The 25,119-nt window shown below is 45.7% G+C and overlaps 1 protein-coding gene across 1 annotated transcript in view; it reads right to left on the bottom strand.

Annotated features, from left to right (window-relative positions):
- Window positions 1-25,119, bottom strand: part of LOC122789882 (mast/stem cell growth factor receptor Kit-like) — a 666,793-nt gene that overhangs the window by 158,822 nt on the left and 482,852 nt on the right. The window contains exon 10 of the mRNA XM_044057314.1: window positions 9,568-9,690. Within this exon, the coding sequence (XP_043913249.1) occupies window positions 9,568-9,690 (123 nt within the window). The remainder of the gene's footprint in view (window positions 1-9,567; window positions 9,691-25,119) is intronic.

Here is a 25,119-nt window from a genome sequence, read left to right as displayed (position 1 = left end):
ACTGATAGAACCCACACTGTAAAAGTAGCCGACTCCAAATCCAGCTCCAGACAAGTCACAAGTGGAGTACCTCAGGGTTCAGTCATGGGACCGGTCTCTGAAGTACAGGCCAACACGAAGGGACTCTGGCTAACAAAGTTCGCAGATGACTGCAAACTGGGAGCCATTACCGAATCCCCAAATGATGTGGATACTCTACAAAAGGGCCTTACAGAAACAGATGCTTGGTGCCAGAGCCTCGGGCTCAAGCTCAATGCCAAGAAATGTATAGTTATCCCCTTTGGGAAAAAACATGTACCCGTGAATTGCCATATAGGTGGCAGTACACTAAACATCAAAAGTGTGATAAAAGACTTAGGGACACAGGTGGACAGTGGTCTCACCTTCGATAACCACATCGCCACAACTGTCAAGAAATCCTTCTATGTGGCACACCTCATCACTAAGGGATTTTCATCCAGAAAAAAGGAGATCATTGTCCCATTGTACTTATCCCTCATTAGACCCATTATAGAATACAACGCCCCGTTTGGCATGTACCTCTCAAGACATCTGCAACAACTGGAAAGACTGCAGAAATACCTCACTAAAAGAATCACAGGCCTAAAGCAGATGCCCTATGCTGACCGCCTTAAAAAACTCCAGCTACTCTGTGGCATATTGTCTACTCAGAGGCGATCTCTGCTTAACATATAAAGCCATGTCAAACCCAGAGCTGTTGGACATGTTACAGTTAAAGAAATCCCAATCCCTCAGAGCCACACGCTCCAGGGATCTAAACCTTGTTGTCACAAAAAACAAAATATGCTGGAGGGATAGGTTCCTGGCCCACAGACTCTGGAATAGATTGCCCATACATGTCAAGCAGAGTGCCTCTTTGGCCCTCTTCAAAAGGAACCTTGACAATTGGATGGGAGAAAGGAAATTCACCCCGGGGATCACATCAGTCACCCTGCTAGACAGGGGTCCATGGAAGTAAATAGTGTGGGAAGAAATAGTCAGGGAATTGTTATGGCTAGGTTTGTATAGGCCCTAGGGCTGATAGCCTAATACCAACCTATGAACCTGAATAGCACAGCAAATATCCATATTCATTAATAAGCGCTGCTCTGCTTAACGTTTAGAGTAAACAGCTGAGAAGCACAGCAAACAGCCATACTCATTAATAAGCACTGCTCTGCTTAACGTTTAGAGTAAACAGATGATTAGCACATTGCTGCAGCTGTTGAAATGCACTCAACACCTGCATGCTCAAAAAATTCAGTACAAAACTACAGGTACTGCTGAACATTTTGATGCTGCGATTATCTCCTGGCTGTGCTGAATAATCTAGTAGTGACTTGCATTTTTTTATTCTTTTAACTGGAGGTGTAGGAGCCAGAGGAAATTGAATCATGTCCACTGCTGGAGATAAATTTTCTCATCCTGAGTTCCTGGCCTTCACCTGTGCTGTGTGGCTGTGAGTCGACTAATGACCTGGCTGTCCTGACTCCTGAATGATCATCCTTTCCTGGGTCTGGGACTGGAAGGGATTCATGGCTGGCAGACTTCAAGTACTTGCTGTCTTGCTTGGGAGTTTGGCTCAGGTGCTCACTCAGCAGCAACAGCTTCCTTAAGTTAACTTAAATACTAATTTACTAAAATACAACGCACTGCTGCTGATCATTAGTGTGTGCTGGGCTGCCTGGCACCGGCACATACGAACTACAAATGAGAAGCCAAGAAAACAGGTAGACAGAGTACAGACAATCCGAGCCTTCCCCTTAGCCCAATTCCACTTTCTGACAGGCTGGCAGTCTACCTCACAGAACTGATGTCATCTCACACTCCCCATTCGCCCCCTGCACGTGATGAAAAAAAGAAAAAAACAAAAAAAAAAAAAAAAAACCCAGGAAGTTCAGGAATTGAAGTGGCCACTTGGGAATTTGTGGCACCACATTATTTTGCCCTCAAAACAGGTAAATACGGAGGAATTTGGTACAGTTGAGAGGTATGATGGCCACTGGAAATTAATGATACTAAACCTCAATGTCAGTGGCTCAGCTTGCAAGACAATCACCTTTGATGATGAAAGATCAGAAAGACATTGAAAGAAGCAAGGGAATGCATTATAAAAAAAGAAGTCATGTAGTTACTATAACGCTCCATCTGTGTTGTCAGTCTTCATTCATTCTTGACGAATGGGACTCGGTTCCGATTCCCAGAACCGTCTCGGCGGTTATACAGCTCGGGCCAGTCAAAAAAACTCTCTAGCTACTCTACGCACAATGCCCCTCTCTTCATTACCTCAAGTTTGCAGCCAAATAGTACAGCACAAGAAAGATATACAAAGGTAGAAGCTATGTCCAAGGTGAAAGCTATAGGTTCCCAGAACAAGAGTCTGATCCTCCAGGAAATCTGTAGGAGGAGGAAGGAGGGTGAGATGTCAAGAATAAATGAAGATCGACAACACAGATGGGACATTATAGTAAGTACATAACTTTATCTGATGTTGTCAATCTTCATTCATTCTTGACGAATGGGACAGAGTACCCAGCTACTTTAGGTCCTGGGTGGCCTTGCGGAAGAATATTCCTGAGAACCATAGAGCTAAAGAATGCTCTTCCCCTGGAAACCATATCCAATTTGTAATGAGTGACAACGGAATGTGGAATAGCTCATGTTGCTGCTGCACATATCTCATCCATGGACGCAGTGGAGTGGAAAACAGCTGACGTGGCTATTGATCTGGTGGAATGGGCTTTTACAGGCACAGATAACTTGTGGTTGTTATGATTACAAACAAAGGTAACACAATAGCTTAACCATCTCGATAAGTTAACTTTTGAGACAAGTTTTCCCAGAATTAGACCTGAAAAGGAAACAAATAATTGGCCGATTTTCTAGACTCCTTAGTCCTGTCAAGGTAGAAATGTAATTGTCTGTGAACATCCAGTAAATGCAAGCAATATTCACCTTTATTGGAGAAATTTGGGAAGAAAACGGGCATATCAATAGTTTGATTAATATCAGATTCTGAGACCACCTTAGGAAGAAAGGAATGGTTGGTTCTCAACAAAACCCTGTCTTTATGGAATATCAGATATGGGGGTTTCACACACAATGCTTGAATCTCAGAAATTCTCCTAGCAGAAGTAATGACTACTAAAAAGAGAGTTTTCCCTGACAGAAATTTCAGATAGCAAGTCGCTGCTGGTACTTCAAAGGGTGGTGGTGGTGGGGGGGTACCGTGTACCAAGGATTGTAAAACCAAAGTCAGATCCCATGCAGCTACAGGGTCCTTGAATGGGGGCTTTACATGCAAGGCACCTTTAAGAAAAACTTTACATAAGCGACAGGAAATTAAAGAATGGTTATGGTAGCCATTGTGAAAATTAGAAATGGCTGCTAACGGAACTTTAGTGGTAGAAGCAGACGCTCCCTGATCAAAAAGTGAAGCTAAAAATTCTAAAACTTTTTCAACAGGAGCCAAAAAGGGGTCTAGATTATTTGTACAGGCCCACATAGAAAACATCTTTCATTTGCAAAGATAAGAGTTTCCTGGTGGATGGTTTATGAGAAGCCAGAAGATTTTTTTGTACTGGGGAAGTTATATTACTCTGCCTGGCAACTAATGGAATTAGAGGAATCAAGGTGTCAGCTTGAGACTGTGAAGGCTGGGGTGCATCAGTCCCTGTGGGTGAGACAGCAGGTCTGGCTGGGCCCAGAATCCATGGAGGGTGAATCAGGTGATGCCAAAGAAAGGGGAACCAGACCTGTCGGGGCCAAAACAGTGCAATGAAGACCACTTTGCTTCTCAACCTTTGAGCTTTCTTCAAGAACAGGGGAGTAAGGGGAAAGGTTGGAAAGGCCCTGAGGGGGTATTAGGGCAAAATAGCTGCTGCATTTCACCACCTTGGGACTGAGAGACCACACGGAAGGCAGGAGAATGCATCTGCTCCGTTTGTCTGCTATCACACTGGAACCCCCCCAGGAAATGCATTGAAACTAGAAAATGGTTGGAAGATATCGCCCATTGCCATATTCTGACAGCTTCCTGGCACAGCGGGTAAGATCTGGCTCCACCCTGTTTGTTGATGCACCAAACCACTGACTGAATTGCACCTGTCCCCGGAGGTAGGGCAGATTGAAAGGCTTTCAACGCTAAGAGCACTGCCCTCAATTCCAGGACACTGATGTGCAAATTAACCTCTTGCGGAGACCAAGTGCTTTGGACTGTTCTTCCCAGATAATGCTCCCCCCACCCTCGATCTGAGAGGCATCCATGGTCACTACTCTCTATTCATCACTTATTAGACCCATTATAGAAAACAATGCCTCATTTGGGATGTACCTTACAAGACACTTGCAACAGCTGGAAAGACCACAAAAGAACCTCACCAAGAGGATTACTGGCCTCAAACAGATGACCTATGCAGCCCGACTAAAGAAACTCCAGCTGTACTTGGTTGCATACAGCTTACTCAGAGGTGATCTCTGCTTGACATACAAGGCCATGTCCAACCCAGAATTGATGGATATGCTCTACCTAAAAAAAAATAAATCCCTGAGAGCTACACGCTCTAGGGATATAAACCTTACCACAACGATAAACAGAACGTGCTGGAGGGATAGATTTCTGACCCAGAGACTCCCCATGCTTTGGAACAAGATTCCAATATACATCAGGCAGAGCCCCTCACTAGCACTCTTCAAGAGAAACCTTGACGGGTGAATGGGAAACAGAAAATTTACCCCGGGGATCACTGCAGTGGCTCTGCTGGACATAGGCGCAGAAAACTAATGGCTCTGCTGGTCAGAAGCACTGGGAACTAATCTAAGGGGGTGGCTAAAGCCAACACACTCTGGCTAGGCTTATAAATGCCCTTGGGCAGATAGCCTAGTACTTACCTATGAACTATGGCCTTGGACTGAGAGGGAATAAAGGAACAGCCCAGAAGAATTTCCTCTGATGGCATACACTAGGATAGATCCTTCTTGCAGTGACTTGTTATTAAAATGAGATAAGTCACTGCATGTGTTAGGATGTACCACTGTGCAGATAACAGCCATTGAAGTAGCATCATGTGAAATCTTGCCAAAGGTACTAAGGTAATGGTCGCTGCCACAGACCCTAAAGTATGGAGGACAAGAAGAGCAGGGACTTTGTCTTTGGACATGACCAACTGTACTTGAGCCCTTATCTTTTGTAGTCTTTGAAGAGAGACAGAAGCTGTATTTATATGACATTTGTTAACCGGGAAAGTTAAGTTAAAACTTGTGTTATACACACCCCTGCTCTTAGGTCCTCTAACAAACAACTCTTAACCATAACTAAACCCAACAAAAGAGCTGGGCAATGTCTCTATTCCCATGCCATTTGCCAGACTTTGGAATGGGGCCAAACAAGGATGATCCAGCAAAAGGAGCACTGATAAAGGAAAACTTGAAAGGCTCCACAAACTCCCACAAACGCATGCAGAAGTGACGTATTTTGGCAGTGACCGAACCTGTTGCTCTGGTCGTACCTTCGGCTGCATGTGCGATGAGTCTCATGGACGAGTTCGATACAGACTCCAGGGGGGCCAACTGCGAGACAACTTTATCCCGCACCGCATCCAACACAGCTCCAATGAGGGTATCCAATAACTCCTTAATAAGATCCCTCTGAAGTCTAGTAAAGTGTGAGGTGAAATTCAAAAACCTTAGGACAAAGGTTGATGTAGCACAGACCCACTATCCAAATCTGTCCATCATGCCAGACCCTCAGTTCTGTGGCTGGGCAGTGGTGCTAGACCCTCAGTTATGTGGGTGGGCAGTGGTGCTAGACCCTCAGTTATGTGGGTGGGCAGTGGTGCTAGACTCTCAGTTATGTGGGTGGACAGTGGGATTCTCATCGGCAAGTTCCTTCTTGGTGGCTGCCACCACCACCATGGCATCTATTGCTAAACCTTTTGCCCAATACTGGTGATCTTCCCGTGATGATAAGATTTTGTCTGGTCTCCAGGGAATTGGCTCTAGGGAATCAGGGGCCATCCATGCTTGCTGTGCAATTAATTTAATGAGGTTGTCAGCAAGTGGAGCCACCCAAGAAGTAGATGGGAGAGCACCAAAGGCTTCAAACTACACAGATTCCTCAGAGGACAGGTCTTTGGGCGTCCAATCACCCCTCTGCTTTAGGATCTTCAGGATGTCTCCAAAGGGGACATCTTCTGGGGTGACCAGGGGGAACCGTCACCCTCATCGAAGTCCGTATCTTCTGTGACAGATTCTTCAGGGGAATCTTAAGTGCTTCCTCTTGCACGTCTTCTTTTGGGGTGGTTCCTCAGTGGGAATCTCTGAGGAAGACTCCGAAGAAGAGGGGCCCTGTACAGGGGTAACTTGCAGCTTCGGTGCTCGCTGTCCTGATGTGGAAGATGGTGGCAGCTCTGGGCCAGAAGGTATAGACGTGTGATACTCCGATGCAGAAGGAACCAGCTGAAAGGCCGCAGAGGCTAATGCCGTCTCCATGACCTGGAAGTAAGGCCACCTGAAGAGGGATGGCAGTCTGGAACCAAGAAAGACAACATCAGAACCGAGGTCACACTCCACTCCGAAGGACCACCATACGAAGCAGGAGCCAGGGAAGAGCCTGCAACTGTCAGAGCTCCGAATAAAAAGCAGGAACTGATCTGAAACCCTCAGAACCAACAGCCGAGCTATGGCCCCAAGAATCTACTGGTTCTGAGGGAACTGAAGATGTCAGAGCAGTCCCTGAAGCTGAAGAGGGAGTGCCCATCAGAACCAGGACAGCAGGAATTCGGGGAAATCAAAGTGTTGGGCTCTAAGCCTCCTAAGGATGTCAGAGGAGAAAAGTCTGGAAGAGTCCTAGGACAAAAAAAAAAACAGCTTCAGAGGAGAGAGATGTCTGAGAAGGGGCAGGAAGACCCCTGGCCGCCAAAAGCTGATCCACCAACCTCACAAGATCTACCTCGGAAAGACTCCTTGGAAGATTGAACAGACATTCCCCAGGGAGATTCTGGCCTTTCCAAAAAAGGAATGAGTAGCTGACCCACAAAGGGGTCTATGGAAGAGAATACCTTGTCCTGAGAACATGTACTTTGGCACCGAAGGGCTGGGTAGAGTCCGCTGCAGTGCAGATAGTGAAGTCGGTACTGACTGGGAAACTAAAGAAGCAGGTGCCAACATTGGTGCGGAAACTGTTCATGCTGTGACAGTAGTAGCCGGAGCTGAAGGTTCTCATTCCGATACTTTTGGAACCTTAATCCTCAATTCCAAGGAAAGTGATGGAACTGAAGACTTGTGTTTCTTAGTCTCTGGTGCCGTAGGGGAACTCCGCACCAAATGACTCCTCTTTTTGGCATGATCAGATTTTGAGAAGGAGGGAGGATCTGACCTGGACAAAACTTCGAAAGAAGATTTTAGCATTCCTTTTAAAACAAATTTGTTTTGTCTTTCTACTAAGGCCCTGGTACTAAAGGCCTGACAGACTGAACAGTGTAGATCCAAACAGGGCGCACCCAAACACTATACACAAGAGCAATGCTCTTCTGAATTAGGCATTTTTCATCCACTTGGCACTGCTTAAAACCCAAAGTGCCCTTTTGCTTTTCTGCCATTTTACAGTAGAAGAAACTATAGAAAAAATCAGACACACACTAAGGAAAGATAAAAATTCTACCAACGAATGTGGAAAGAAATACAAAGATAGGTAAGACAGAAAAAGAAATACTAACAATGGTGATATCAAGGTAAGAAGGGCGAGGGGAAGGTTACCAACGGTAATGAGGTTACCGAGAGGTATTAAGGGTGGAGAAGCGCAAAACACTCAAAAAAATATACATGAAGAAAACTAATAAGTAATTACTATAGAAAAGACAGAGTTTTCAAAGGAAAATGAATACACTTTGACTTAGCTGGACAGTATTGGCTGGCGCATCTTGCTATCAGAGCAGCGAACAGGATCTGAGTAATGGAGATGGGGACTGTGGGTACAGGGGTACAGGCTCAGCTCCAGAGTTTTTTGTCTGGCGTGAGCTGTGTAATGGCCGATCTGGTTCCGAGGATCAGAACCGAGTCTCATTCGCCAAGAATAAATGAAGATTGACAACATCAGATAATGTAGTTCTACAGATATAAATGACTGCATCCTAATATACATGTCAATATTCTCTCTAGACATGAACTGCATCAAGAAAGCAGATTTATCAACTTAAGTCAATGTCAGAAAACACCACTGTGCATCTGTCCAAAACATCAAACAAATGCTAATGCTACTGCAGTTATTCAAGGAGCCTTCTATAATCCACTGTCCCTGAAATGTACCCATCTTTTCCACTGTGACAGTAAAACATGCATTTTCAAATACACATCTGCATTTCTGTGTGTGACAACTGTTTACCTTACTAACATCACAGTAAAAAACAACTTTCACAATGGTCAAGATTCAGAAACATAAAGCACTGCACAATCCTGTTTCTATCAGTATTGTACAGTGAATTATGTGGGATTCAAAGTCTGCTTTTGTGTACAAAGGAAATAAGGTTCTTGCATAAGTACTACAACAGTCTTGTTAGAGAAAATCACATGCAAACGTGGCAGCCTGGGGGCGCTGCTAATGTCGATTAGGCATCTGTGCATCTCTGGTTCACTAGGAACAGAACGGGGAGGAAAAGCAATTCAAAGAACATTTCTACTGCGTTACTTGGGCAGAGAAGCAATATCACTGTCTTTTGATAGTGTACACCCACTCACAACTATGTCATCAGAAGGACTGTTGGGGACAAAGCACCAAGTAAGTGATGAAAGCCATGTGTGTGAGTTATGTGTGTGTGTGTGTCTGCATGCATCTGTGTATGACTATATAAATATAGGGGATGTTTGAATCTGTCTCCATGCAAGTGTGTGTATTTGTGCTGGCTATGAGACATCACTGCATATGCTGGTGAGGGGAACACTAATGTGGTTACTTCTAACTGAGCTATGTTCAATTCAGAGACATGTTAATGAGTCGCTAATAAGGTTTGGCTTCATGTATCTGTTGCATGTCTCTGAATCATGTTTTATTACAGAGGTGTTACTACAATTCATCGGCAAAGTCCTAATAGTGCTATGGAGATAATAACTTCTCTGAAAACAGTTGGTCTTTAACATCTTGTTTTGCTTCAGCTTTGTACAAAATCTGAATACATGACCAACTGCCTTGAAACTTTGTTGCCTTAATATGAGTAACCTTTTTTGTTTCATTTTAATTTATACTGCACAGAAATGTTGCCTATTTATGTACAGCCTGGATGCTGTCTTTCTTTTGGTAATGGCAGCACACTGGATTCAATATGTGTAACGCTGCCTCTGTTAGCAATTGAAAAATTATTAGAAAAAGGTTTCCCTAGTTAAAACAGCACTCATTACCTTGGATTTAGGAGACACTTCTACGTTCACAAAGCCAGAACTTTCACCAATGTCCAGACAGCCACAGCTTCAACCTATGTCCACAAAGACATATTTCTGTGTACATGTCTGCTAATGGCTAATATTCTGTTTTAAACTTTCAACATTAGCATTAGTACTAACAAGAAAGGTACTTACGTTCCCTTTCACAACATAGTTGGAGTCATTTTTCATGTCCCTAGCAAGGCCAAAGTCAGATATTTTGGCTACAAGTCCATGGGTAAGAAGAATGTTCCGAGCCGCCAAATCTCGATGAATGCACTGTGAAAAAAAAAAAAAAAAAAAAGAAGAAGAAGAAAAAAGTACTTATTACTAAATTAGCACTTTTTTTCTCAGGTCCTAGTTGTAGAACAGAAAGGAGTAATAAAAAACACTTTTAATTAAAACAGTTGTACTTCTCTTTCTGTGTTGATTTTAAAATACAAGAAATAAATGCAACATTAATCTATATGCACCTTTTCTTCTGCAGTGATCTAACACTGCAAGATGTAATTATTCTTTTGTGTATAACAGAAGCGCTTTTTTATTTTAAACATATAACATATGATAACATGAGGAGTACAGACTGCATTCCCCACCTACCGGGGATGGAACAGAAAGGGACAAGGCAGTGATACATGACAGACCATCACTTGTAGAAGATTCAGTTGAATCAAGAAAAGAAGACGCTGTCTTCAGGGTTGCACAGGTTCACGTATTCACAGGTTTATAGGTAAGTACTAGGCTGGCTGCCCTTGCGGACTATTTTAAGTTTAGCCAGTTTCCTTTTTACACTTAAAATAACCTGCTCCATACGGCTACAGATTGGCCTTACCCACCCCATGGTTAACAATTACAAATGATACCTAATGAGAATAACTGGGATCACACCACAGATAATTCTGAGGGGACTTGTGCATGGAATGAAGCATTTAGGAGCTGCCTCTGTCCATTAGTAGTGTTGGGCAGTGTCATTAGGTATTTCTATACCTAAGTAAGCTTCAGAGGATTTTTCATTAGCTAGACAGCAAATGTTGGAGAAGTGATGTAGATGAGAGGGGTCATTTGGAACGTGTTTTTAAGGAAAGTATCAACTTGGCAGATTCTAAAAACTCCCGAAGGAACACTTTGACAAAATATTGTAGGTACAAATGGGAGTCATTAATTTACATTTTCATTTAGGTCAATACGATGATAGTAGGCTATTGGCCCAGAAGCCCTTATAAGTCTAGCCAGGAATTTTACCCGTGTTCCTACAAAGTCAGCACCTGTTTTCCCTGTCCAGTGGGACACTGGTGGGATCCCAGGGGTGTATTTTCTGTTTCCCATCCAGTCGTCCATGTTCCTCTTAAAGAGGGCTAGTGAGGTACTCTGCTTGACATGGAGAGGGAGCCTATTCCACAGATGGGGGAGTCTTTGGGACACAAATGTATTCCACCAAGTTCTATTAAAGTCACAGACCACATTGAGGCCATGCACGCAGGTTGCGCAAGTGGAGTTTGACTTACAGATATGCAGCAACTCAATCAAGGCCGGGTCTGAGACAGCCCTGTATGCCAGACACAGGTTACCTCTGAGCAGTCTGTACAAGATTGAGTAGAGAGACAGGGCTTTTAGCCTGTCTCTACAGCATAAGTTTTTGAGACCCAGGATTTTCCTGGTTAGGAACTTCTGTGGTCTCTCCAACTGCTGCATGTGCTTGGCAAGGTACATGCAGAAGGGGTCACTGTATTCAATAATGGGTCTGATAAGCGAGGAGCATGGAGATGTTATGACCTCCTTGTTTCTTGAGACTTACTTATGAGGTGGGATATATAGAAAGCTTTCAGTACAACAGAGGCAACATGGTGGCTAAAAGTCAGGTTGCTACCAACCTGGGTGCCCAAGTCCCTTATGAATGATTGTGTGCTTAGTACATTGTTATTAATGTGATAATTAGTTGGGATGCCATTTTCCCCAAAGGGGATAATGATGCATTTTTTGGCATTTAGTTTGAGGTCATGCTTATGGCACCAGTCATTAGTCTGGGTAAGGCTCTTTTGCAGAATGTTCACATCACTATGAGAATTAAAGACAGTGCCCAGCTTGCAGTCATCTGCAAACCTGGTCAGCCACAGACCACTGGTTGTGGCTTGCACCTCAGGAAAGTATATCTCAAACAGTAGAGGCCCCAAGACCCATACTTGGGGTATGCTGCTTGCTACGGGTCTACTACTACTACAGGTGACTTCTATTTTGAATGAGTGGGTTCTGTAAGTGAGCCAGTTAGCTACCCATCTGGTAACATACAGGTTGATGCCTAGCTGGAAGAGTTTATTTATTATCCCTGCATGGGGAATAGTGTCAAAGGCTTTAGCTAGGCCAAGGTAGGCAGTGTGCAGAGTCGTCCCCTTGTCCATGTTTCAAAGAAGTTGACCAAGTTTAACAGGCATGATCTCCCTATGACAAAACAAAACTGTGTGGGGTCAAGCATTTGGAGGTTGCCAATGTCCTTATTTATAAGATCCAAGATAATGCGCTACATAGCCTTGCAGATCAGGCTAGTTAGGCTGATGGGCCTATAATTGCCTGGGTCAATGGTCGCTCCACCTTTGTTTAGAGGGATAATAGTGGCTGTCCTCCATTCAGCTGGAATGAAGCCATGCCCAGGCTTTGGCCGAATAGGGTGCCTAATGGTGCAGACAGCTCTTTCTTGAGTTCATGTAGGATGCAGCCAGGGATTTTGTCTGGTCCCCCTGGAGGCTATATTTTTTGCCTTTGAGAGGGCATTAAAGACGTGATCCCTGGTGATGAGGGAAGGGAGGCAGGTGCTGGGGATGTCTTGGTTTACTGAAGGGACCTGTCTGCCAGCAAGTTGGCTTTATCTATCACGTTTTGTGTATGTGGTGTTCTTGACCACCAGCTCAGAGCAGATTTGGGTGTTACTTTTGAGACTGCAGATGTATGTGAAGAAGGTCTTGTGACTGTCCTTAGTGGATGTGGCCAATTTGGACTCGAAGTCAGCCTTAGAAGATTTCACCAGTGACCTTATTTGCTTGTCCAGACAAAGGAGAGATTGCTTCCAGCTTGGCACCTGCTCCTTCTTGGTCCTGGACAGTAATTTTTTTCTTTTATTACAGAGTTTGTTTATTGTTTCTGTCTAGCAGACAGGTTTACTCTTCCTTGAGGAAGATGATTTGGTCCTGTCAGGTATTGCTGAGTCCATACAGCTATGTAGATGCTCATATAATTTTTTGGTGTAGGCTTGAACATTAGTGCCGGTTCCAACTGAAGGGACAGTGGCTGTGAAGCTGCTTATAGCTGCTCTCAGGAGTTTGTAGTCAGCTTTGGAAAAGTTTTTTTGTTTGACCCTGGCAAGGAAGGGTGGGGCTGAAGGGAGGTGGTGACTTCAAAAGTGATTACTTTACGGTCGGATCTTACCAAGGAGGATGACACTGCAGGGGTGCTACAGTGGCTCCTCATGTTGGTTCGGACCAGGTCCAGGATATTTGCACCTCTCGTGAGTTGATGCAATGCACTGACGAAGTTGAGGAATCTCTAAGCATTCGTATTTGGGCTAGAATAGGTCTTCCAGTGTATGGTTAGGTAGTTAAAGTCACCCAGAATCAGGGTAGAGGGTTGAATCTTGATGGATTCAAGTAAGCCAGATAGGTGGAGTGGGTGTCCTGAGTCATGGTTAGGAGTCTGTAGCTAGCTATGATTTGAATAGGTATTTTTTCAACAATTAACTGCACCTTGCGTGTCTCCTGTGAGTCATACTGTTTGACCAGCCTGGAGGTGTGTATGTCTTTGATGAATATTGAAACTCCACCTCCACTGGCTTTGCAGCCCTCCATTTGGAGTCTGAAAGCATGGTAAGATGATAACCAGGTAAGGCTGGGGGTGCTCTCTACAGCTTTGAACTAGGTTTCAGTGACTGCACAAATGTCAACATCTTCCAGAGCAAACAATGCTTGTAATGAGTGCAGTTTCATGCTAAGACTCTTAGGGTTTAGCAACATGACCTTTACATTTTGTTTAGAAGAATTTTTCATGATGGTAATTTTGTGCTCATGATTTTGCCTAAAAAAAGACACTATGGGAGAGGCAAGAACCAGCCTGAAGCCCAGGGGTGATACATGAAGGCCATCTCTGACAAAGCATCATGGTCTGCCAATCATGTCCTCCCAGGCTGTCGGGTACTGGATCCCCTTGGAATGACACTAGAAATTAAGCTAATTGTTTAAGTCAATCATTTTCTGTTTGTATTGAGGCATCATTCTGGGTGATGGTGGAATACTGTTTAAGGCTAGGGATATACCTGCCTGGGACACATGTTCAGTAAGCTCAATCATGTCTCTCTTCATATAGGCCAGAAAGGTATGTCTCAAGTCGTTCACACCAACATGGACTATGACAGAGTCATAACAGTACCTGTTGTTGGGAGACTTGAGTGCGTGTGTGATATAGCAGATTCTAACACCTGACAAGCAAATTACCGTGACTTTTTCCTTGTCTAGCCTGGTGAGGGGCACATCTCTGTGTCTCACAATAGAGTCTCCTATGAGTAATATGTTAGGTTTGCGGCTGGGCCTTAGAGGCTGTGAGACACCGGCGTGTGTACTATGTATGGTGTTTGGGGGTCTGTATTAGAAACCTGAAAGCCAAATTAAGCGAATAGGTTTACATCGACACATAAAGGTCGATGTATGAAATGAGAGAACAACGTAAATGGCGAAAGGGAGAACACCGAACGTATTTCCTCGGCTGGCAGGATGCTCATGGGGATGAGGAAATAAATCCTTTTCCCCACTGAAGTGCGGTCTCAGAGTTGGTATATTTAAGTTGGGGCTGTGGGGGGGGTGCAGAGGGGCTTGCCCCCCTGCAAAAACATTTAGAAAAGTGTTTTAGTGTAGGTTTTTGAGTTGGGTTTACCTTATCTGTATTGCGCTGTTGCTTCCGGCAACACGTTCAGCGTTCTCCCTTTCGCCATTTACGTTGTTAGCTCATTTCGCACATTGACCTTTATGTGTCGATGAATTTCTATTCGCTTAATTCAGCTTTCGGGTTTCTAATACAGACCCGGTGTTTGGTGCTGTGGGTTGTGATGTGCATGTGTATTTTAGCCGTAGAGATGTCTTTGTTTAGATATTTTTGCAATACAAGATCTGAACTGCCTAGACATAGCATGGCTTCACTAAGTTTAATGCCACTCATAGGTTCATAGGTGTGTACTAGGCTAATGGCCCTGGAGCCTTTACAAGCCTAGCCCATAGAAGTGCCCTGGCATTGTGCCGCCCGTCGTTAGTTCTCAGTGCCTCTATCAAGTAGAACCACTGGAGTGATCCCCGGGGTGAACTTTTAGTTATGTACTTAACATAACTTTGGATGTATGGGATCCATCTCGCCTACATTCATAACTGATGGGTTCGGAGCCGATCCGTCGGCTCCGACTCGGCCACTATAGACTAGAACAAAGTCTCTCATTGGCTGGGCTACCCCTTATCCCATAATGCACCACACCTACTTCCCCAGATCTTGTTTGTTCGCTTTCATACATACATACAGGTACAGAACACATACTGATAATTGTAACCAACTAGAGCCCTTCCAGAGGAGAGCTCAGCAAGACCAATGTTTCCTCCAAATCCAAAAGGTAGGGGGAAGGAGGGTGGGTATGTATGAATGTAGGCGAGATGGATCCCATACATCCAAAGTTATGGTAAGTACATAACTAAAAGATGTAATGGGATCCTATCTCGCCTACATTCATAACTGATGGGACAGCGTCCCTAGCACCTAAAACCCCGGGTGGCTGACTGGAACACACTCCTGTGAACTGCGGAACCAAATGAAGCTCTACCTCGGGAAGCCACATCAAGCTTATAATGAGAAATAAATGTGTGCAGACAAGACCAAGTAGCAGCCGCACAAATATCATCTATTGAAACTTTGGAATGAAAAGCTACAGAGGTGGCCATAGCCCTGGTAGAATAAGCTTTGATTGGGAAAGGCAACTCTTTGCCTGACTGGGAGTAAATGAAAGAGATGCAATCCTTAATCCATTTGGCAATTGTGGCTTTGGCAACTGGAAGACCTAATCTATTCTCTGCAAAGAACACAAACAGTTGGTCAGATTTTCGAGTCTGAGTGGTCCTATCCAAGTAAAAACGCAGTTGCCTGTGAACATCCAACTGGTGGAAAGTATATTCTGCTCTATTAGAAAAATTTGGGAAGAAAACTGGGAGCTCCAATGATTGCTGAATGCATAAAGGGGATGCTACCTTAGGCAAAAAGGATGGATTCAATCTAAGGGAAACTCTGTCTCTATGAAAGATCAAATAAGGAGGGGAAGAACAGAGAGCTTGAAGCTCTGAAACACGCTTAGCAGAAGTTATTGCCACTAGAAAGGCAGTTTTCCAAGATAGGAATTTTAAATCACAAGTGGCTGCCGGCTCAAAGGGACGGGCAGTTAAGGAGGCCAGAACTAAATTTAAGTCCCAAGGGGGCACAGGATGAATCATAGGAGGCCTGAGGAGCCAGGCTCCTTTAAGAAAGGACTTGCACAGTCTGTTGGCCATTAAAGAAGGCTCTATAGCAACATGAAAATTAGATATAGCAGCCAGTTGAACTTTAAGTGTGGAGACTGAAGAGCCAGAATGAAACAATGAAGCTAGAAATTCCAAGACCTGCGGTACTGGGGCCGTGAGAGGATCAATGCTTCGCTGCTGGGCCCAGCAAACAAATCTTTTCCATTTGCTGGAATACAGCTTAACGGTAGACGGCTTGTGGGAAGAAGACAAGATGTGCATCACTTCCGAAGAAAAAGAAAGATCCCTAACTAAGGATGGAAGTGGAGTAGCCAAGCAGCCAGTCGGAGCGACCGGAGGGACGGATGAGAGTGCCCCGACGGATTGGATAACAGATCCGGCACTGGATCCAGAATCCAAGGGCCCTGTACCGTATACTTCTGAAGAAAGGGGAACCAAACCTGACGGGGCCAATGTGGGGCGACCAAAATCATGTGGCACCCGACATGAAGGGCCTTCTGAATCACCCTCGGGAGAAGGGAAATCGGGGGGAAGGCATAAAGCAGACCCGGGGGCCAATTGTGGTCTAGAGCGTCCCTGGGAGACTGTCCCTGAGAGGGTGTCAGAGTGAAGAACTCTCTGCACTTCTCATTGTTGGGGCTGGCGAACAAGTCGCAACAAGGGAGACCCCATTTGGCGAAGATCTGCGCAGCCACTCTGTTGTTGAGGGACCACTCGTGGGGCAACAGGAGAGTCCTGCTGAGCCTGTCTGCAATCACACTGGCTTTTCCTGGAATGTGCGTGGCAACTAAGAAACGTTGAGAGGCTATGGCCCAGCGCCATACTCTCATGGCCTCCCTGCAAAGGGGGTAGGACCTGGTTCCGCCCTGCTTGTTTATGTGCCAAACTACCGACATGTTGTCGGATAGAATCGCAATAGTACCTTGGGGGAGAGCATGATGAAGTGCTTGTAAAACCGCTCTCATTTCCAGGATATTGATGTGAAGGTGCGCTTCGCAATCCTGCCACGTGCCTTGGACAGACCTGTCTAGATAATGACCCCCCACCCTATCTGGGAGGCGTCCGTGGTCACTGTGGCAACAGGGGGCTGAAGGGCGAAGGGACGCCCCCGGTCCAGTTTGGACCGACATAGCCACCAACGGAGGTCCCGACGACAACTGTCCGTAATCAGAACCAGGTGGTTCAGGGGGAGTTCTTGGTATGACCACTGAACTGATAATAGCCATTGGAGCACCCGCATGCGCAACCTGGCTAACGGTACTAGGAGGATAGTTGCAGCCATCGAACCCAATAACTGAAGAATCTGTCTGGCAGGAACTCGAGATTTGGGTAACAAATTTTGGATCTGTGATTGTAGAATTTGAATTCTGTCTGATGGCAAAAATGCCCGCATCCTTCTTGTGTCTAACTCTGCGCCTATAAAAGTGATACGCTGAGATGGCCGCAGCACAGATTTTTTCCAATTGAAAGTGATTCCTAGCGAGAGACCCCAGGTTACTGTGGCCATCAGCGCTCGAATCAGTAGATGCTTGGAGGTGGCAGTGAGGAGCCAGTCGTCGAGATAGGGAAACACCTGGAATCTGAGACTTCTCAAGTGAGCTGTCACCACTGCCAGACACTTGGTAAACACCCTGGGGGCTGTGGTGAGACCAAAGGGCAGTGCACGAAACTGAAAGTGACTGGTTCCTAGGCGGAAGCGTAAATACCTCCTGGACTCCTGACGTATCAATATGTGATAGTAAGCGTCCTTGAGGTCTATGGAGCACATCCAGACATCCTTCTCCAATAACGGGAGAATGGACTGAAGGGTGACCATCCGGAACTTGGACTTCTTCACAAAACGATTCAAAAGGCTGAGGTCCAAAATGGGCCTTACGTCCCCTGTCTTTTTTGGCACCAAAAATAATCTTGAGTAAGTTCCTGATCCGATCTGGTCGATCTGGCTGGATGACCCCTTTGCTTAGCAGCTTTGAAACTTCTACGACTGCCAGATCCCGTTGACTGGGAGGCACGTCTGGGATTCTCCTTGTAGGAGGAGGGGGCTTGAAAAAGGGGATGAGGTAACCTCCAGCTACAATGCGAAGCACCCACTGATCCTTGGTTATCGATTCCCAAGCCTGTGGGTGTTTCGCAAAACTACCCCCGACCGGCTCCGGAGAAGCACAGCCGGGCCACATCCTAGGGACGTTGAGGGTAGGAGGAACCACGAAAGGAGTCGCGGTCTCCAGAGTTACGGGGGCCTCTGCCACCTCTAGGGCGGCGTCTTCCTGAACCCCCCCCCCGCCTCTGGAGGGGGGAATCACTTGGTGGAGTAGAGAAAACCTTTTGGGCTTTTTTGAACCACATTTTCCCTCCTCTCTGGCCCTTGGGATAAGGTCTAGAGGGAGCGGAAAAACGGGCCCCAACGGCAGTCAAGGTCTTTCCCTCCTGCTCGCACCGAGTAAGCGTGTCCTTCACCTTGGGTCCAAACAAGGAAGACCCATCAAAGGGGGCGTCGGCGAAGGAAGACTTAAAGGCCTCCGCGAATGGACACAAGCGTAGCCAGGCTTGTCTCCTAAGAGCCACTCCTGTGCCCACTGCTCTACTCACCCCCTCGGCTGCATAGGAAATGAGCCTCATGGATGAGTTAACAATGGAAGTTAGGTTAGTCATCTGGGCGCCTACAGTCTGTGCTAACGCCTCAGGAAGGTTACCCGCAAGGGACTCTCCTAACTCCTTGAGGAGGTCCCTTTGGAGCCTTGTAAAGTGACAAAGATAGTTCAGCGACCGCATGGTAAAGGTCGCTGAAGAAAGGGTACGCTTCCCGTACCTATCCATGCTCCTAGAATCCTTATTAGGAGGATGAATAGACGTCGAAGCCTCTGCCACGTCCTGCTGAGTGGCAGATGCCACCACCATAGCATCAACTGCAACACCCTTAGTAAGGAATTCCTTTTGGGGGGGGGGCTGAAAGGAACTTATTGGGCCTGGCAGGCATTGGTTCCGCCGTGTCAGGATGTTCCCACACCCTCCGAGAGATAAGGTCCAATAGCTCATCGAAGGGTGGAGACACCCAGGAGGAGGAGGGCTGGGCCCCGAAGGCCTTGAGGAAAACTGACTCGTCAGCGGTAGGGGCTTTGGATTGCCAATCGCCTCTCTGTCTCAAAATCTCAAGGATATCCGAGAAAGAGACGTCATCCGAGGATGATTTAGGGGACCCCTCCGCATCCTCGAGGTCAGTATCTGAAGTGATGGATTCATCTTGGGAATCAACGTGCTTCCTCTTACACAGTTTCTTCCTTGGGGGTTCATCCGAAGCAGACTCAGAAGGACCCCCTGGAAGAAGGGAACCCCCCAAGGGGGTATCCTCAGGCCCTGGGGCCCCACTGTCATGGGAAAGAATGTCTCCAGAGGCACCAGTACCCAGAACTTGGGATGGGGAGGTAGAAACCTGCTGTACCGGCAAGGTCATGGCCAGCGCACTCCTCATGGCCTCAAAAGCAGGCCCTCCAGACTCCGCGGAGGGCACTTGCTGAGAGACGACAGAGGTACCGGGAATGCCTGCGGCAGATGCTCCGAGGGGAAGACTGGGCATCAAAGAGGCAAGCTCTACAGTGTTGCCCTCGGCCCCCGCCGAGGAAGACCCGGTACCAAACCCTGACACCGAGGACAGGGTAGGAATGAAAGTCGGAGCAGAAAAACTCCGAGGGGGTCCCTGCTCCGACTGGACGATCCCGCTCCATTCTACCTGCACCAACTCCAACGGCTCCAAGGAGGTTGGAGGAGGAATCAAGTGTATGGGAGGTGGAATCGGCTCCGAAGCCGCGTGGGCCGGAACCGTGATCATTTTAGTAAAGGCTGGGGACTGGAACAGCCTCTGGATAACCCTATCCAAATCCGAATCAGATAACCTAGAGGATTTGGAGGAAACAGATTGAGGCCGAGAAGACTTCTGCCTCGGCTCCGATAGAGCAGGAGACTGCCTCCGGAAAGGTTCCAGCACTATCGGAGCCGAGACCGGGACCGGCTGCAACAGTGTCGGCGCCGAAGGAGGCTCCGGAGCCGAGGGGGAAGAGTCTGAGCTGCACACCTCCAAAGGCTCCGAGATCAATGGAGCCAAGGAAGGTGATTGGCCTCTCGATGCACTCACCTGTGGCTCCGAAACCAATGGAGCCGAGGGGAGAAGCACCGAGGCAGACCCTTCAGCCATCGGCTCCGAAGTCATTGGAGCGGAGGAAGAAGACGTTGAGCCTTGTTTCTTAGTTGTCGGGTCCGACGGACTGGTCGGAGCCGACGATCTATGCTTCTTAGGAGTCGGGTCCGACGGACTGGTCGGAGCCGACGATCTCTTCTTTTTGGAAGCAGGTGAAGAAGCTAAAGCTTCTTCAAATGAAGGCTTAATCAGGCCCCTTAGAATCAATTTGTTTTTTCTCTCCTGGAGAACCCTGGAAGAGAAAGCATGACACACACTACAGGTATCTTGTAAATGTTTGGGCCCTAAACAGAACACGCAGACAGCATGGCTGTCCGAAATAGACATCTTATAATTACATTTTGCACATTTTTTGAAACCTGACTTTTGTTTCTTGGACATAGTGACAAGAAAAATACAGGTAACTTACAATAAGGCCAAAAACAGTAACCGGAAAAATGGGCTAAAGCCCTCTAACTTAAACGGGCTTAGCCCGACACAACAGAGAGAGAGAACTACGCGGGCTAAAGCCCTCTAACTTAAACGGGCTTAGCCCGAAACTAATTCAGTCACACCACAAGAAGAAAAACAAAGATAAGCATACAATAAGGGCAAGAGCCCTCTAACTTAAACGGGCCTTGCCCGGTACACAATTAGTGCGAACTAGAAAGACTAAAAATTAAATTTTCGCGAAACTAAACACAAACGCTCACAAAGCTGTTAAAACAGCTGTTTGTTGAAATACTGACAGAACCCCTAGTCAAAAACGACCCAAAGGTCAAGAAAAATCACTTAGCTCCAGCCAAGTCGAGGCCACGTCCGGCTTGAAAAGCGGCAAACGAGATCTAGGGAAGTAGGTGTGGTGCATTATGGGATAAGGGGTAGCCTAGCCAATGAGAGACTTCGTTCTAGTCTATAGTGGCCGAGTTGGAGCCGACGGATCGGCTCCGAACCCATCAGTTATGAATGTAGGAGAGATAGGATCCCATTACATCTTTCTATTTCCCATCCACTCATCAAGATTTCACTTGAAGAGGGCTAGTGAGGTGCTCTGCTTGACATGTATGGAAAGTCTATTCCATAGCATGGGCAGTCTCTGGATTATGAACCTGTCCCTCTAGCATGTTCTGTTGATTGTGTTAATGAGGTTGAGGTCTCGAGCGTGTGGTGCGGAGGTACTGGGATTTCTTTAGATGTAGCATTTCTAACAGAGCTGGGTCAGACATGACTTTGTAAGTCAAGCAGAGCTCGCCTCTTAGTAGACGATATGAGACAGAGAACAGCTGGAGTTTTTTGAGTCTGTCCATGTAGGACATGTTTAATGCTTAGGATCCTCTTTGTGAGGTACTTTTGTGGCCTTTCCAGCTGTTACAGGTGTCTAATGAGGTATATGCCAAATGGTGCATTATATTCGATGATTGGTCTAATGAAGGAAGAATAGAGAGAGATGATGACTGGCTGCAATTACTGGAGAAAAAAAAAAGAAGATGCAAATTGTGACAATGGAAGTTCTAAACATTGCAAAGGAGATAAAACAACTGGTGGTGGGGTTATTAGAAAAAGGACGGAGCATATGTTATACAAATAAATGGGATTTGTTGGAACAATGCATGGAGAATAATGTTCAGGAGAAGAAATTATGTTTAAGGGAAGGAAGGAATTGAATTTATGTGACATTGGATTAAAAGAAAATTGTTTAAATGAAAACATAAATGTATACTGCCCAACAGTAATAATGGTTACTACAGTTTATTTTCTGGTAATATACGTGACACATACGGCAAATTAAAATGTGATGATTTAATAAAGGTGTTTAAAGAACAAATATTTGTCTATAATAGTCACCTTAACATCTTATCTGATAGGAGCACTCAATGACTACGTATCCATAGTCGGTCACCATCTGAGGCAGAAGTGCATAGCGATAAATTCATGAGTTTGGACATTTCAAATGCTATGCAGTACGGTTTGCATCAGCATGTGAAAACAAACAGCTGCACTACAGGTACTAGCTAGAATCCCAGATGAATAACAGTGAAGCAGCCATCACCAACGAAGGTTTGTTAAAATACTTACCTGTGGTTCGGACTGCACACTGTAGTATAACAATGTGCCCTATCTGGGAGCAAGCCACTTACATTACTTTGGACAAGTGTAGGTCACAGTGATGGCTTGCACCTCCAAAGCAAGGGTTTGATAAAAGGTCAAAAGGACAAAATACATGATTATTTGACTGCAGTTTGAATTTTTTCTAGATGGATACGGGCAGATTTTGCAGTTAATATCTTCAGATGCCAACAGAAAATTTGCTTATTCCATCATGATGTACAAATCAATAGTTATTTGTGGGGGGAGGGGGTGTTAACAGAGGATGCTTTTTGTATCACACATTTAAAAAAGATGTTGGAAGTCAGGAGAATGCTCCTACCACCCAATGCTACTAAAATGCAGATTTCTGATATTACTATATGTGTGTGGCATCTATATCAGAAGCTCGAACGCTACAAATAGCGAACGCTCTTCTATCAACTTAAAAATGTGAAACCTTAAAATGTCGAAGGAACAGATCAGTAAATTTTTTCCCAGGGAAAAAAATTTGCTGATCCAAAAAAACAAAACAGACAAACAAAAAAAATGTACAGGCAAAATAAAGTGGGGGGGGGGGGCTTTGCCTCACCCCCCCCCCAACTTACATACACTAACTCCGAGATTGGACCACAATGGAGAAAACAGCAAAGTCCGAAGAACGGCCCATTGATTTTTTTTCCCCTGAGAAAAAATTGATGTTCTGTGCCTTCGACATTTTCAGGTTTTGTGTTTTACAGTTCAATGTAAGGGCATTCGTTAATTTAAGCGTTCACTCTTCTGATAGGAACCCCGTGTGTGTGTGTGTGTGTGTGTGTGTGTGTGTGTAAAAACCAACAGACAGGAACAGCAGAAGAAATGGAAATACACCACAGATTTAAGCAGTACAGGTAAGAGCTAGTACCACAAAACTACAAAACCTACAAGACTTAAGTTAACACTAAACAATTCAAGATTAATGACTAGAAACATTTTTTTTTAATGTTACAGGAAAGGGAAACAGCTCTCTGTCGCACTCTCACAGACACACACACACACACGCACACACAGATACAGACACACACATACACAGACACACACACACAGACACACGCACACACACACACACACACACACACACACACACACACACACACACACACACACACACACACACACATATACACACACCGCAGAATCCTTTATAAACGCATTCTATGAACACCTTCAGGAATGCATGGATCATGCAATCCCAAATAAAACCAAGACCCAATCCTCCAAAGGCAGACGTCCTGTCTGGTGGACCCCAGCCATAAACAAACTATACAATAGAAGGAGGAAGCTACTACATGATAGAGCAAAATCCCAAAAAGGGAAGGCATCTCTGATCAGTATTAGCAAAAAACTACGGGCACTCATAAAATCATCTAAGGCCAGCTTCGAGAGAAAAATTGCACAGGACACTAAGGATAATCACAAGGCTTTCTTTAATTATGTTAGGAACCTGGGTGGGAATTCCCAGATATGCTCAGAATTAGTACAAAATGACAAAAAAATACACCGAACCCACAGACATTGCCAACATCCTAGCTGACAGGTTCAACGGAAACTTCACCCCCCCTCCCCACCAAAAGGGCAAATATCTATCCCAGCAGAGTGCTGCCCCCCTGACATCTCAAATGCTCAGGTAAGAGCCGCCCACTCCAAAGCAAAAAACATAGCATTAATGGGACCAGACGGTGACCCGAGCTGCGTCCTACATGAACTCCAAGAAGTGCTAAACCCAAACATAAAACTACTGTTCAATCTCAGCCTTACTACAGGATATGTACCTAAAGAGTGGCGTACAGCAACAGTGGTCCCTCTCCACAAAGGTGGTGCCTCAACGGATCCTGGAAACTATCGCCCCATAAGCCTGACTAGCTTGGTCTGCAAAGCTATGGAAAGAATAATCATGGACCTCATAAATAAAGATATTGGGGACCTACAGACACTGGATCCTACCCAGTTTGGCTTTGTTAAGTGCAGATCCTGCCTCTTAAACCTGGTCGATTTCTTTGAAACAGTCACCAAGGCCATTGACGAGGGGAAGGTGGTCCACACAGCCTACCTGGACCTCGCAAAAGCCTTCGATACAATACCCCACTCGGGCATTATAGATAAGCTCACCAGCTTAAATATAAACCCCTATGTCACTAGATGGGTTGCAAACTGGCGCAAGGACAGAACCCACATGGTTAGAATTGCTGGAGCCATGTCAGACTCCAAACCAGTTACAAGTGGCATCCCACAAGGCTCAGTCCGGGACCTCTCTTGTTCAGTATATATTTCTCGGAGGTACAGGCCAACACGGAAGGACTGTGGCTGACCAAGTTCGCAGATGACTGCAAACTGGGCGCCATAATCGACTCTCCAGCCGACACAAGCATCCTCCAAAAGGGCATCATAGAAACAGACAACTGGTGCCAGAGCCATGGCCTCAAGCTAAACGCCAAAAAGTGTATAGTCATCCCCTTTGGCAAAAACAAAGTGCCCACAAATTACCACATAGGTGGTAATCCATTAAGTACAGAAGAAGTAATTAGGGACTTGGGGAACCAAGTTGATAGCAATCTCTCATTTGATAACCACGTGGCCAAAGTGGTTACAAAAACATTTTATATAGCCCACCTAATCATGAAGGGATTCATATCTAGACCAGGGGAGGTCATCGTGCCTCTTTACTCATCCCTCATCAGGCCCATAATTGAGTACAATGCCCCTTTTGGGATGTACCTTACCAGACACCTGCAGCAACTGGAAAGACCCCAAAAGTACCTCACCAAGAGGATCAAAGGGCTCAAACAGATGCCATATGCTGCCCGGTTAAAGAAACTCCAGCTCTACTCAGTGGCATACTGCCTGCTCAGAGGCAATCTGTGCCTGACGTATAAAGCCATGTCCATC

This window comes from Protopterus annectens, chromosome 15.part0 (genome assembly GCF_019279795.1).
Source record: "Protopterus annectens isolate FY-2018-M chromosome 15.part0, PAN1.0, whole genome shotgun sequence".
NCBI lineage: Eukaryota > Metazoa > Chordata > Ceratodontiformes > Protopteridae > Protopterus > Protopterus annectens.
Note: the sequence above shows the minus strand (reverse complement) of the source record. Positions and strands in the feature narration are given on the sequence as shown.